Source organism: Rhododendron vialii, chromosome 7a, assembly GCF_030253575.1.
Source record: "Rhododendron vialii isolate Sample 1 chromosome 7a, ASM3025357v1".
Lineage (NCBI taxonomy): Eukaryota > Viridiplantae > Streptophyta > Magnoliopsida > Ericales > Ericaceae > Rhododendron > Rhododendron vialii.
In genome coordinates, this window is record NC_080563.1 from 37,817,309 (window position 1) to 37,832,918 (window position 15,610).

Consider the following 15,610-nt stretch of genomic DNA (forward strand, 5'->3'; position numbering starts at 1 on the left):
ACATGGTGCTTGTCATTTGGCTACCATTTCGGTATTTCACTTGCAATTGCTAAGGAAAGTAGAAAAGAAAGAAAAAGGTACGTAGTGAAATATAGTGTACCTAGTTACTCATAAATTCTATTAAAAAAAAAAAGTTACTCATAAATTAATGAAAAAAATATTCTTTGCTTTCTAATTATGAATGTTTTGAATCCAATTAAAGCTTAAAGTGTTTCCAGTGATTAAAGTGATTACTTTAGGAAAGGGATTCTCTCCTCACAATAGAATAGAAATAGATAGGAGTGAGTGAAGACAGTCTTTTGCCCTTTTTCTTTATTCTTCCCAAATTATCTTTTGATAATCCAAATCATGCACATTCTAAGCATTGAGAATATCAACCGTCAAAACTCTAGTTGATCGGACATCAGTTAATATGATACTAAAAATTAAAAATATTATTATTTTAGATAAATAGTTTCATTGAATTTCAACCCGGTGTTATCTTTTTTTTAAAGATAAATATACATTTTGAAATTCTATATACCTATATCTCTTCAGTATGATTTTTGGTGCAGTCAATGATCTAAACAAGGTCTAAAAAAGTAAACAATTTTAATTGCGACTCCGGAATGCTGCAAAGTAGCTCTTTGTAGAGCGCCCAGCAAGGTGCATCCGGATCGTCCATCTTGACAATTAATGGTTCGATGCATCCGGATCGTCCATCTTGACAATTAATGGTTCGATGCATCCGGATCGTCCATCTTGACAATTAATGGTTCGAATTGAAAACAAACTATTCCAAAAAAGAGTTATTTTTTTTTTAATCCGAACCACTGAAAACACTTTTAAAGAATACGAATGTGCCATGCAGTGTGCTTCTGCAGGGTGCTGCTTTGCAGCATCCTCGAATCCTTTTAATCGAGTGCATAGAATCCCTTTCCTTTGCTTTAATTGAAGTTTTTACCGACCCAAGCATGACCGTAAAGTAAATAAATTTTGACCCGGAATTTATGAAAAAGTCAAACCAGAAACGTAAAAGCCGACAACGAATAAATAAAAGAATTTCTTTCCCCGATAACTTTAAAAAAAAAAAAAAACACTCGTGCACCCTAAACCAAATTATCCAATAGATTTGGATGAGGATTACGATGCTAATTCGGTGACGTGGCAACGTTTTGGTCTGTTAACTGCCTCTGGCTAAGCGTAAATAATGCTGCTCAGTAATCAATATTCGTAACTAACATGCTTAAGCAGGTTTAAATGTCTCTTTTTTACTAATTCTAATTGTGCAATTAGAAACTAAACCGTAATTATCGTATTGTCTTAATTACTACAGTCCTAATTTATTTTCCCCGTAAAAGCCAGACTCCGTCATCAGCCCACCGACGGCCACGGTATCCTCTTGAAACCTCCACCAAATGGGGGCAGCTTCTCCACGGCTTTAAAGCCCGAGTTCAGAGCTACGGTTTATCCGTCACAAGCTAGTCCAAACACCTCGCTATGGATCGAAACTGTTGGTATCGTAGAATCCTTTGAATCGAACATCTTCGAAAAAAATAAACGTCGATCAGATACTTTTATCAGCACGAACGAAGCACTTTTGTATCGCTAAATAAGCGGTCTAACTATTTCTTTTTCGTAAAACTGCAGTGGTTCGATCATGTCTTCGAAGATTTTCGATCAATTTGAATTTGTCTACGTACACTGCATTCAACGAGATCTATAACATAAACGACTCAAATTATCAGCAACGGATCTGGATGAAACGTAACGAACAAACCCCGCCTTACTGCCGAGGAGCTGCCTCCCATCACCATTCCATTGCCGTGCAAAATTACCAGTAAAATAAGAATGGATAATTAAACAAAACCCACCGACAGATATTATTAGTAAAAAAAATACGTGCACACTAAAGCAAAAGGAAGAAGAAAAAAAATTTCTTCTTTCCAGAACCACTCCTTTTGGAGAATTTACTGAATTGTGTAAGAAAGGTGTTTATTCAAAATGTTTTGCGAATTCAAGTCCCGTTTTGCTAAGATTTTTATTTACGAGACAAATCATTCTCTCACAACATATTACATTTAATTCAAAAGGTCTAGAAACACATTTTTAAAATACAACTGTGTCCAGAATTATTAGACGGAGCTGAATTCATGTGTATCTAATGGTTTACGGACACAACCGTGTCCAAAGTTATATTTTAAAATTATGTTCATAGCATTTGTGATATTTTAATGAAAATATCACACTAGGGTTATGGAAAACCGTGTGCATGATGATATTGATGACACGGATCTGGTTTTTCTTAAATTTCTACAGTACTACAATACGTTTCGAAATTTCTTGATCTTCTTTCTGGAAAAACCATAAACCAATGACGTGTTGACCCTTTTCCATTTAACTTTGTATTTATATGCTCTCTCTCTCTCTCTCTCTCTCGGTAAAAACTCCCTCTCTCTCTATCTCTATCAAACACCTTTTAACACTTCCCCCTCCCATTACGATTGGGATTTGCAAGCTGTAATCGAATGGGCATCTCTTTTGGACTCATCTTCCGCGTACTCTCTCTCTCTCTCTCATCTACCTCCTCAGTCCTCCCTTATAATCTCTCCCCCATTGTCTCCCCATTTTATCTTTAACAACACATAGGTTTCATTCCCCTCCCACGCGTCCTTCCCCTTCTCTCTCTCTCTCTCTCTCTCTCTCTCTCTCTCATTACATTTCTCACACTCACTCTCTCTCTTGTTTATGCTCTTCAACATTTTGATCCAATTAACCTCATCCCAAACCAGATCACACCCCCACCCATTGAGTTCTCTCCAAAAAAAAAAAAAAAAAACATTCCCCCAAATTCAATTCCCATTCCCATTTTCTTCTATTAATTATCCACCCATTTTTATTTTATTTAATATAATTCAGGTGTCCGGCCAGCTTAGTCGGAGCTAATATCCCAATGGCACCATCGTTCGATTGGTGGGCCGCCAAGGGTACGGCCGCGCCGCCTGCCGCGGTGGTGGTTAAGATGGAGAACCCGAACAACTGGTCCATGGTCGAGCTGGAGGGCCCCACCGCCGACGACCTCTTCCCCCTCACCACCGCGGACGGCGCCGGTGGCGACAGCAACAAGACCGCCCGCCGGAACAAGAACGCCAAGCAGCTCACCTGGGTCCTCCTCCTCAAGGCCCACCGCGCCGCCGGCTGCCTCTCCTACCTCGCCGCCGCATTCCTGACTCTCGCCGCCGCCGTCCGCCGCCGCGTCGCCGCCGGCAAGACCGACAACGACAATGACACCGGCGTCATTACGAATAGACCGCCCGAGAATCTGACCGTCAAGAGCAGGATATATTCTGCCATAAAGGTGTTTTTGTGGGTGTCTCTGGTGTTGTTAGGGTTTGAAATGGCAGCTTATTACAAGGGATGGCATATCACGGCGGCGAATCTCCAGTTCAAGTACCAATCCGTTTTGGGTCTGTTCGATTTGCTTTATTCCAAGTGGGTTTTGATTCGGGTCGGGTACCTGGCTCCGCCGCTCCAGTTCCTCACCAATGCGTGTATCGTGCTGTTTCTTGTTCAGAGCCTGGATAGGTTGGTTCTGTGTCTGGGTTGCTTGTGGATCAAATTGAAGAAGATCAAGCCGGTCTTGAAAGGAGGAGCAGCGGATTTGGAGTCGGGGGATGGTGGGTATTTCCCCATGGTTCTTGTTCAGATCCCCATGTGCAATGAAAAGGAGGTAGATTTCGAAAATGCTCAATTTCATTTGGTTTTTTGGTTGTTTGTTCATAGAAATTCTCTGGTCTGGATTTGGAATCTTAAGCTCTGTTGGGTCAAATTTAGATTTCGGATGAAGATAATTGACATATTTGTTAAAATTTTGAGTGTTTTTACGTATGGATTCTGAAGTTGAGTTTGGGAGCTTTATTGGGTCTCAGATGAAGACATTTGACATAATTATTCAGTGAGAGTAGTTCAAAATTTGTGTTTTTTTTTACACAGATGTCAAAATTGAGTTTGGTAGCTTCATTGTGATGGATTTGAATTTTGAACTCACCACTTAATAGGACTATAGTAGTGATTTGAAATCTTCATGTCTACTGTTATTTACCTTTAATCCATTTTCTCCTCTAGTTTCACAGGCCGCCTATATGGTTAGTCAAATTTGAGAAAAAGCTTCAATGGATATGGACCATTTCAACACGTAAACCCAAATACAAGCAAAAATCTAGTCAAAACTTTATTAATGGTATAGCTGTAAATTTGAGAGGCAGGAAATAGTCTTTTAAGAATGGAGGTCAGAGTTTAGTTTCCGTTGATTTGGGTAAAACTTAATTTAGTCGGGGTTTGGAGTGAGGGGTGTTCACAAAAAAATTTGGTTTTTTGAGTGAAAAAAGGGGCAAGGGCTGGATATGCTGTAAATACTGATGGTCAAACTGAACATTCAATCTCTTCCTTTGCAAGCCAGTGGCTTTACAGCTATCTTGCTGCTGTGTGTAATTTGCTTGCTTGTCTATTGGAAATTCCTTGTCTGAAGTTAGATTCTTTATATCCAGCTTGTCTGCTGTTGCTTACCGAAAAAGGTAAAACCATAGCAGCAATAGAATTCTTTACATCTAGCTTGTCTGCAGTTGCTTACTGAAAAAGATAAACTTTATCTGCAATCTATTGCTGCTATGTGCAATTTAGAAAATAACCATTTTGATTATTTGCCTTCTTGTTCGTAGAAATCAGTTGGTCTGAATTTACAATCTTCGTATCAGGTTTATCAGCAATCTATCGCTGCTGTGTGCAATTTAGACTGGCCTAAGTCGAAACTGTTAATACAAGTTCTTGATGATTCGGATGACCCGGTGACTCAATTGCTGATCAAAGAAGAGGTTCATAAATGGCAGCAAGAGGGTGCCAATATCATCTACCGGCACCGAATCATTAGAGAGGGATACAAAGCTGGTAATCTCAAGTCAGCCATGAATTGCAGCTATGTCAAAGACTACGAGTTTGTTACCATTTTCGATGCTGACTTTCAGCCCGCCCCTGATTTTCTTCAAAGAACGGTGCCTCATTTCAAGGTATTAATTTTTTTTTTTGTATTTATTTTGTTAGATGATAAGAGTTCTAACCACATTGCCATGACAATTCTATGGTTTAACATAGGACCATGGGAATGCCACATTTGGATTGATGTGGATTTCAAATGAAAATAACTTCAAGTTCTATTTGATCACTAACCACTAGATTTGAACATTGAGTTTTGGAGCTTTACCATAGAGATTGTGAGATAACTATTTGTAGGAGTGATCTGAAACACATGCTAAGGATTTTAGCGATACACATATTTCGCTATCTAATCCGTCTTTCACTCCAGATTCACAAGCAACCTATAGCTGTTTCCTCTTTTGGTTTTGGTAGATAGCATAACACCCCTTGATTGAAATCTGCATATATCCAAACGATCATTAGTCTTTTGTGTTGAATGTAAAGAAATTGGTTACAAATTTTTGTCCTGGTTCACTTCAATGAGGTTAATTCAACAACCTTCCATTTGGACACGTGCTGCAGGATAATGAGGAACTAGGGCTTGTTCAAGCAAGGTGGTCTTTTGTGAACAAGGATGAAAACCTACTAACGAGGTTGCAGAACGTTAATTTAGCTTTTCATTTTGAGGTGGAGCAACAAGTGAATGGAGTTTTCTTGAATTTCTTTGGGTTCAATGGCACTGCCGGTGTGTGGAGGATAAAGGCTTTGGAGGAGTCCGGGGGATGGTTAGAGAGGACCACAGTTGAGGACATGGATATTGCTGTCAGGGCTCATCTCCATGGATGGAAATTCATCTTTCTTAATGATGTGGAGGTATATTATTTAATGCATTACTGTTATCATAATTGATGTTCTCTTGTTTACTAATATTTATGAGGCGGAAATTAACTCATTTCCTTAATTTCAGTGTCAGTGTGAGTTACCGGAATCTTATGAAGCTTACCGGAAACAGCAGCATAGATGGCATTCTGGACCGATGCAGCTGTTTCGTCTCTGTTTGCCTGCCGTTATCCGCTCAAAGGTATTGACCTAGTGTAACACCATGTTGCTTGAATTTGCAATGCCACATACACATATATACACGTATCTGTGTAGCCGCATTGAGTAGAACTTGTGGAGGGATTTTGAAAGGAAAGGAACAGATAAGTAGATAATCAAGCAAAGAATATAAATGTGTCTTTTTTCAAATTCAGGAAAGCTATTTTGTTCAAAACCAAGTACGATACGAAAACGACCAAACTTTATGCTTTGACAAAAACAGTTTCTGATAATCTGTTTTCGAAAATAACCACCGTACAGTTCGACAAATGAGCAAGATTCTAAATGCTGACGTATTATGTTTCTACTTTTGCTCATGCAGATAAGCATTTGGAAGAAAGCCAACATGATTTTCCTATTCTTCCTCCTAAGAAAACTGATACTACCGTTTTACTCATTCACCCTGTTTTGCATAATTCTTCCCATGACAATGTTCATCCCGGAAGCCCAACTTCCCGCGTGGGTTGTTTGCTATGTTCCCGCCGCCATGTCGTTTCTCAATATACTCCCAGCCCCCAAATCATTCCCTTTCATTGTCCCCTACCTTCTTTTTGAGAACACAATGTCAGTTACCAAATTCAATGCCATGATCTCTGGCCTTTTCCAACTCGGAAGCGCGTACGAATGGGTAGTCACCAAGAAATCCGGCCGCTCATCGGAGGGTGATCTCACAACTTTGCTTGATAAAGAGAAAAAGCACCACAGGGGTGGGTCGGAGCCTGGTTTAGATGAAATGAAGGAGGAAATCGAACAACAGGAGCGGAGGGATTCCAAGAAAAAGAAGCATAACAGGATGTATACAAAGGAGTTGGCATTGGCATTCCTTCTTCTCACAGCTTCAGCTAGGAGCCTTTTATCTGCTCAGGGTATCCATTTTTACTTCTTGCTATTTCAAGGGATCTCATTCCTGTTAGTTGGGCTTGACTTGATCGGTGAGCAGATCGAGTGAATGGAAATTCCTATTTCTAATGGTATATATCAATTATGGATCATATAAGCATCTAAAACTGAAATTCAATCGCGGGTACTGAATTTTGGGGCATGCTATGGGGACTCGAAAACCCTAGGCAATTTCCGGAGGGGTGGGACTGCTGCTTTCGCTTGTTCTCCACAGTCCAGACCTCTGATCCCCGGGATAGTTAGAATCATGCGTAGTAAGGACTCATGGAAAATCTCTTCAATTCTGGAGATAGAAGACAGGCATTAGAAAAAATGGTGATGTCTATTAGTATATTCAAGGTTTTTCTCCCTTTCCCCCCCCCCCCTTTTTTGGATCTCCCCTTCTGGGATTCTTTGGTTTTTTTCTATTCTTTTGTAATAAGAATTTGTTCAATTAGTTGGAGGGAGGATTTTCACACTCGAGGGCCTGTATATATTTCTTTAGCAGCTGATTTGTTTTTAAGGAAATTTCATTCTAAAAGAAAAAGGTACTCCACTAGTTAACAATTGATGGGTTACATCAGTCTATGGACCATGGGATTTTGGGTTCCCTCCTCAAAAAGCTTGGAAAAGGGAATCAAATTATTGTTTTGAAGTGCAGACAGCGTCAGGTATCATTTTCTTGGACAACTTTATATGCTCCAAATTGCTGAGAAGCAAACAAAGGAGCAGAGCACATGGGAGCAATATTTTCTGATGTTGAAGTTGCAATGTGTGTCTTGGAATTTTCTCTCTAACAGTGTTGGTTGAATAGCAAAAATGCTGTCGGCACTTACCTGGGCATTTGGCATATGACAATGGTAATTTTAGAGATATTCTTGCAAGGTGAAAATAGAAGAACAAGGCGACCGGCCGGTGGCTACTCTCTTTCGGGGCGACCAAAAAAGCTCCTTTTCAGTTGTAAGTGGGTTGGATTTTTAATGAGTCATTGACCCATCTAGACCCATTAACTATGAGGATAATTATCCACACCCAACCTGACCCATTTATTAAAAAGCAAACCCCACCCGTTCATCAGACCAATTAAATACTATATACTAAAATTTAAAATGGCTAAAATACAAATGTACGCTAAAATTACCATACTATCCCTCTACTAGTAAAATGACCAAATTACCCCTGTACACTTAATTACCATTGCTTTTATCTATTATGTACTTCCTTTGCAAAACTATAATAAGAAACATTTCTTTGCATAAGGGTAAATACATACACTAAAGCTAAATAACAAAAAATGTAATATTGAATGAAGCACCAAATGCCCGAAGGAAGGATTGACAGACAGTAACGTCATACTCAAAGTTGTTAATTCCGTATCGTACCGGCCGAAATGTACCGTACTGGCCAGAAAACGGAACACTAAGTTAGGTGTTCCATTCCAGCTAAAATACCGCTCTGTTCCGGGGTTTTCGGCCTGTTTCCGGCGTTCCAGCATGTTCCGACCGTTTTCCGGATTCCGTCCGATACAGAAAACACACAGGTTGAAAGGTTCTGTGCAGTCGCTCCCTTTCTGGGGACAATACTCGATGGAAAGACCCATGAGTTTGCATTTCGTGTGACGAATGCCTTGAATGTGTGGCTCATAGATGCCAATTTGCATGTTTGGTTGGACAAGAAGAGTGTAAAAACCGAAAGCCAGCATCTATTGCTAAAAAGTTACGAATCATATTGTTGAAAAGTTACGAATTTTTAGTATAAAAGTTACGATACGAAATAAAATGTTATGAATGACCGGTCCTACAAGTAATTTTTTATGAGGTGGCACAATATGAACCACACAATAGATGCAAATGGTACACACCTTAAAAAGGGTGTGTATTGAAGACTTTTCCGCTTTTGAAACACTATGTATTACCTGCTGTTGTGAGCCTGGTTTCTAATTTTTACAGGTATAAATGGAAATTTTCGATGGTTACCCGTTTGGCTAAATAAGCCAAGTGGTTTATTTTTTTGTCTTTATTCAATTTTTTTTCTTATTTGTTAGTTTTTCGTCAATTTTTTGGGAATTATTGCATCGTCATGATGAGAGGAATCTAAAAAGTAAAAAATTATTTTCGAAATCAATTTTTTTTTTTGAATAAAGATGAAAAATTTGCTTATTGGCTTATTTTTGTCTTTATTCAAAAAAAAATTGATTTCGATCATAATTTTTTACTTTTTAGATTCCTCTCGTCATGACGATGCAATAATCCCCAAAAAATTGACTACCGTGCATGCGAGAAAAAAATATAAATACACATGCATAATCACATAAATACATTAAAATTCAAAATAACATAAATACATAAATCAGTTTAACTAATGGGATCGATCTTGATGTATGATGTGTCTTGTTTTTCTTTATTGGTCATCTTCTTTTTTTTCATTCATCATAACTGGACAAATTCGGTATATGGGCTTTCATGTTACTTGATTTTACCAGTCAAAAAATAAAGAAGTAGGAGAAGTCTAGAACAACAATTGGGGAAAGACATACCTACAACTTAAATTTCACCAAAATTACTTAGGGTTTCCAAAATCTCTTCTTCTCTGTCTCTATTTTCTCGTAATCGCCTTTGAAGTCTTAACAATTGGGGATGTTTGTGCCAAGAGAGAGAGAGAGGGGAGATTTGGTATGCCATTGAGATTTTAGGATAAAAAGAAATAAAAATGTAAAACACTAAACCCATCTAACGAAAGGTGGAAGTTTATTACTTGAATATTCACAATATTAATCCTATAGTTTTATTTTTTGTTATATTTTAGCTCTTAGCCTTTAGTAATTAATGTTGGTATCCTCGTAGTTCAAAGATTACAATTATTATTATTTTTTCAAAATTCTACACAGGGGCAAGCCTATATACTTTCAAAGGAATTATTATTTTTTTACATATAATAGTAGTGCTTCCTTTTCTTCTTGCAGGGGCAACCGCCCCTACTGGCCCCTCACTGGCTCCATCCCTGTGAGAGAGGTCGCGACTCGAGAGGGAGGGAGGAGAGTATCGACTAATAAATGGGTTTTTTTTGTTGGGTTATACTCATGATTTATTGGGTCATTTAAATTGATTCAATTAAGCCCAATTGATAAATGGGTTAGATGGGTTGGATCCATTCTGACCCAGCTAATAAATGGGCTGAGTTGAGTCTATTTTTTGGTAGATGGGTTTGGGTTGATTAATGGGTTTAGGTTAAATTTGTCACCCCTATGAGCAAGACAGAGTGTCCAATCAGGCTGAGATGCAGACCATCACACGCAGAGGTAGTTAGGAATTTCCTCAAGATGGGCTTGAGCCACCACCATTTCCTTAGTACGGGCTTGATCCACCGCCCGGCCTAGCCTCACGAGGATACGGTGGTGGCTTAGAAATAACTTGGTGAAAGTTCTTTTTCAGTGCAAACGGTAGTGCTAGAGGTGCAGGTGACCAGTTAAAGAGTATTCTGGCTACAATCTTGGTTGATGCTCTATCAACTGTTTGTGAGAATAGATAGCTTTTCGACCCTGGTTAGGTCATCGTGGTTTGGTCGATAATTCGTATTCAGCTCGTTAAACACTCTTTTTATTGGAAAACCAATCAAAACCTGAACACATTCCTCGAGTTAAGCTCGTTAGGTTCCCAAAGTAAGCTTGGATAACCTGTCAGTCAGATCCAAGCTTGATCATGTAAAATGTAAGCTACTTGTGTTCAGCTTGTGATTAAATCGTTCAAAAGGCCATTTGAGATTAACTTGATTTATTGATAAACAAATCTAGCTCTAATGTCTAAGCAGATTCGTAAAGATCGGTAAGCTTTTTAATCCAAATATAAATAATTCGAAAATTAACTCAATTCAATTATATTTAGGTATATAGAGGTACGTTACATACATCCAAGTGCATGTGTGCCGGTCCATCAATCAAGTGGAGCTTATAATATTATTGGATGGTTGATCACATGCATTTTGTTGAACTGAAATTGATGGGAATGGGGACACTTTGTCTGATGGATAATGACAACAGCCATGCATCTCACGTACCTGACTTGTTTTGAAATTTTTTGAATGCAAGTATCATCGAAATTTATGAGTTCTCTTTCTACAGCTCTTTTTGGATGATACTTTCTTAACAATTCTTTCGATGTAGACGATTCATATTACTTCTGGTGATTGTGAACCTCGATTGAGAAGGCTTGACCGTGAATTTTGCTTGTGTCTTGCAGTTGTTGATTGACTGCTGATATCCTCACAGGGGAAGGCAATAACAACTAATTAAGAATGGCGACACCGTGACTCTCCAATCACATGTCAAATTATCTCTTACTTGTTGTGGAACGTGAAATTTCGAAAGGGGGAGGGGTTTTGACCCGCATGTTGTGTTTTAACCCAGTTTCCACCCGAAAACCCATCCCTTGTTTTAACCCGCGAATTCTCCTTTCTTTCTTTTCTGTGTGGCTGTCGAATGAGATCCAACGGCTACAATTAGAAGTCCACATCTGACAAAAATAAGGAATTCCCCACAGGAAGGGAACCTATATATATATATATATATATATATATATATATATATATATATATATATATATATATATATATATATATATATATATATATATATATATATATATATATATATATATATATATATATACACACACACACACACACACACACACACACACTAGTTTTGCTTTGTGTTGTTTTATTTGTTTTCGTGCAAATCAGCATAACAAGTACTATTTCTGAAACGAAGTTTTTATTTCTGACTTCAACCCTTTTTTCCTTTTCTCTTTTTATTTATTTTTCCTGCACAAATCCATTTTTATTCTAACTCACACAAATCACACCTGAGGTTAAAGTATCTTAGACAAAAGCCTAACTGGTTGCACCATTAATGATAGACACTCATAATACTTGGGTGTGCAACTGTATATTTAGATGTGGTGTGATATGTTGTTGTACCTAATGACAATAATAAATCAAATGTCTTTAATGTGAGGAACCCATTTGAAGTACTAATAGGTTAGGTTGGGTTGGACCACGGTACATGACTACATGTTGTTGTGTCTCATAAATTGAAGATGGGAACATGAACATCATGTGATTCATGTAGGCTTAGATGGAAACGCCGTAGGGGTTGGCTGCTGGTCAATGCCTGAGCTTTCGGAATTTACTTTCTCTTAAGGTTTTAGGTTCGAAACCTCTCAGGCGATATCAACTGCACTGGAGCTTTGCTCCAACTTTAATTGGGCTCGTCACAAGTCGGCAGTGGGATTGGGACCCCAGGATTAGTTGAAGTGCGCATAAGCTAGCCCGGACAACTGAATTATCAAAAATAAATGTAGGACTTTGATGGAATTGTTAACTTGCTACTTTGTCCAGGGTAAGGAAGGAATAGTGGTAATATCACTATATTGATCGCTTGGTAATTATCCATAACAACTACTGAAATAATTGGAATTATAATCAATACCCTAGAATTGAGATTTATGTCTTTTCCCTAGTTGGTACTTAATTAGGAGGTTCACATCCAATAGTAATTTACTGGAAGTGAGCTCAGATAACTTAAATTATTTGAATACTAGTACTACATTAGCCTCCTTGACACCATGTGGGTTGTGGTATTACTTTTTGCTATTTTTTCCTCTTTGAAATTAATGCAACTACAGAAGAAATCTTCCTTTGAAATACATGTATTGGTTGTTCGAGTCAGCTCTGCACATCTTGACTAATCTCAGGACCTTAAATATAACGATCAGATAAACGTCATGTGGCCCTAGGAGTTTTTCTAATGATATAAAAAAAAAAGGGAGTTTTTGTTGGCGATGAGAATAGACCAAATCCTAGGTAGTAAAACTACGTTAATCTCGTGAGATAATCAAACAGAGGAAGTAGACATTTAGGATGACAATAACAATTCAATCTGGTATTCCCTTATCACGAGGGTGTTATCCCCTACCATGTCTGGTAGCTAAACGTGGCCTCAATATTTTATTCTCTTAGTGCATAGTGTATGATCGAGTTTGTAATATAATCAAAACCAAATCCAATTGAAACAAGAAAAAATTCTCTTTCATCCAACTGTTAATGATCGCTCAGTTACTGCCCAAAACAACAACTAAAGTAATAAAATTATAATTCCCTAAAGATTTATTCATTTTGCGCTCACATCTAATAACTTACACTGGAAGTGTGCTCAGTTAAGTTAAATTATTTGACTGCAACAACATTGGCACTAAGCCTCCTTGATCCCATGTGGGTGATGTTACTTTTCAAAATCCTGAGGTCAAGGGTTCAAGGCTTGGTAGGGGAGGAAGAGAAGAAGAAGCCAAAAAAAAAAAAGGTATTCTAAAATACCTACTTTTTCAGAACATCTCTCCCAGGATTTTTTTTTTTTTTTTTTTTGTATTAATTTTGTGCATAAATCGAAGCCATGTATAGAGTATGCCAATTCGAACTACGGTGGTTGATTTTCTAGGGCTTTGGCTTTTAGTTCCCAACATTGGAGTTGATTTTGGTTGCGTACAGATAGTAATAATTCACCCCATCGCCATTACTATAAGTGATTTCTCCCCTCATTGACAGTTCCCAACGTTGGAGTTGATTTTGGTTGCGTACAGACAGTAATATCCGCCCCATCGCCATTACTATAAGTGACCCCTCCCCTCATTGACAATTAATTTTGAGTTTGCATATATCTCGTGACATAATCAAATAGAGGAAGTAGGCATGTAGGATAACAATAACCGTTCAATACAGCATTCCACCCTGTGGCTTATCACAAGGATTTTATCCCCTTACCATGTCCAGCAAATAAATGTGGCCTAAATATTTTCTTTTCTTAGTGCATAGTATGTGATCGAGTTTGCAAATAACAGTTTGAAAAATAATCAAAACCAAATTCAATCGAAACAAGCAAAGTCTCTTTTATCCAACAGTTATTGTTCGCTTGGTAATTACCCATAACAACTACTGAAATAATGGAATTATAATACCCTAGATTTGAGATTTATGATTTTTTGCCCTAGTTAGGAGGTTCATATCTAATAATTTACACTGGAAGTGAGCTCAAGTAATTAAGTTAAATTATTTGAATACTACTGCATTGGAACTAAGCCTCCTTGACACCATGTGGGTTGTGTTATTTCTCAAGTCCCCAAGGTGGTTCAAGGTTTGGTAGCTTGCAAAGAAACAGCAGAACAAGAGGTATTTTAAAATATCTCTTTTTTCCGAAAAATCTCTGGGTATAATTTTGTGGACATGATACCCATCAAACGGCTACGGACACAATCGCATTACTAGATTTTTTTGCTATTTTTGTCCTCTTTGAAATTATTGCAACTACAAAAGAAATCTTCCTTTGAAATACTACCTCTTTTTTTGTTCTACCCACTTAGGAACCCCTTGAAGATATTGGTTGGGTGGGACCAGGGTCCATGTTATCGTGTCTCATGAATAATTCATGATGGGAACATGAACATCATGTTGCCTTTGTTGGAATTCTTCAACTCGGCTACCTTGTCAAGGCTTTGTGGGATTGTATTAGCTAGCTGTGGATCCAGTTTTCGAACACATAACCAGATAGTATAAACTATGCCAGAAAGACTGGTACATTTTATTTTTTAATGACCGAGTATCTAAACTAACTTGCGTACACATTTTTTTATTTTATTTTATGATAATTGATTGTTCGAGTCAGATCTGCACACTTCAACTAATCTCAGGACCTTAAATATAACCATCAGAAAAACTTCATGCGGCCCTAGGAGTTTTTCAAATGATACATAGAAAAAAAGGGAGTTCTTGTTGGCGATGAGAATCGACCAAATCCTAGGAATTAAAACTAATTTATCTCGTCAGATAATCAAACAGAGAAAGTAGCTAGACATATGTAGGATCGATGACAATAACAGTTCAATCCAGCTTTCCACCCTTTTGCTTATCACGAGGGTGTTATCCTCCTACCATGTCTGACAATTAAACGTGGCCTGATCTTTCGATTGACACCTCCACCCCCAAAAAAAAAAACTAAATGTGGCCTCAATATTTTCTTCTCTTAGTGCATAGTATATGATCGAGTTCGTAATATAATCAAAAACCAAATTCAATCGAAACAAAATATAAATCTTTTTCATCCAACAGTTATTGATTGTGCAGTTAGTGGAACTGGAGGAGTTGTAGGGCACCCCGGTGTAGTGCGGCACCCAAATTTTCGATTTCATCAATCAACGGTTGCAATATGTTTTTTAACTTTGACCGGTAATAAATACTACTCCCTCCGTCCCGGTTTGTTTGTCCTCTTTTTGACTTTTTGAGAGCGTTTGACCTCTCAAAAAATTGTCTATAATTTTCAATTCGTAATGTTTTTAATATGCAATATGGATCTTGTTTGATAGATCTCAATTAATTTTATTATACAAAATCTTCAAAATCATAAAAAATGTTATAAAATGTAAGATATAAGTATATTTTTGAAAGACACGAATTTCGACGATTGGACAAACAAATTGGGACGAAGGGAGTATCTTTTACTGGTAACCCAAAACAACAACTGAAGTTATGGAACTATAATTCCCTATAGATTGCAAACATTTATTCATTTTGCGCTCACATCTAATAACTTACACTGGAAGTGTGCTAAGTTAATTTAAATTATTTGAATGCAACTGCT

General features: G+C 37.8%; 1 protein-coding gene across 1 annotated transcript; it reads left to right on the top strand.

The window, feature by feature from the left end:
• Positions 1–2,418: 2,418 nt before the first annotated feature.
• On the top strand, positions 2,419–7,474 carry LOC131332016 (probable xyloglucan glycosyltransferase 12). The gene is made up of 5 exons (XM_058366027.1): positions 2,419–3,709; positions 4,734–5,042; positions 5,533–5,823; positions 5,918–6,031; positions 6,371–7,474. Exons 1-5 carry the CDS (start codon positions 2,933–2,935, stop codon positions 6,995–6,997), a joined length of 2,118 nt encoding a protein of 705 aa, XP_058222010.1. The 5' UTR covers positions 2,419–2,932; the 3' UTR covers positions 6,998–7,474.
• The last annotated feature ends 8,136 nt before the right edge of the window (positions 7,475–15,610 follow it).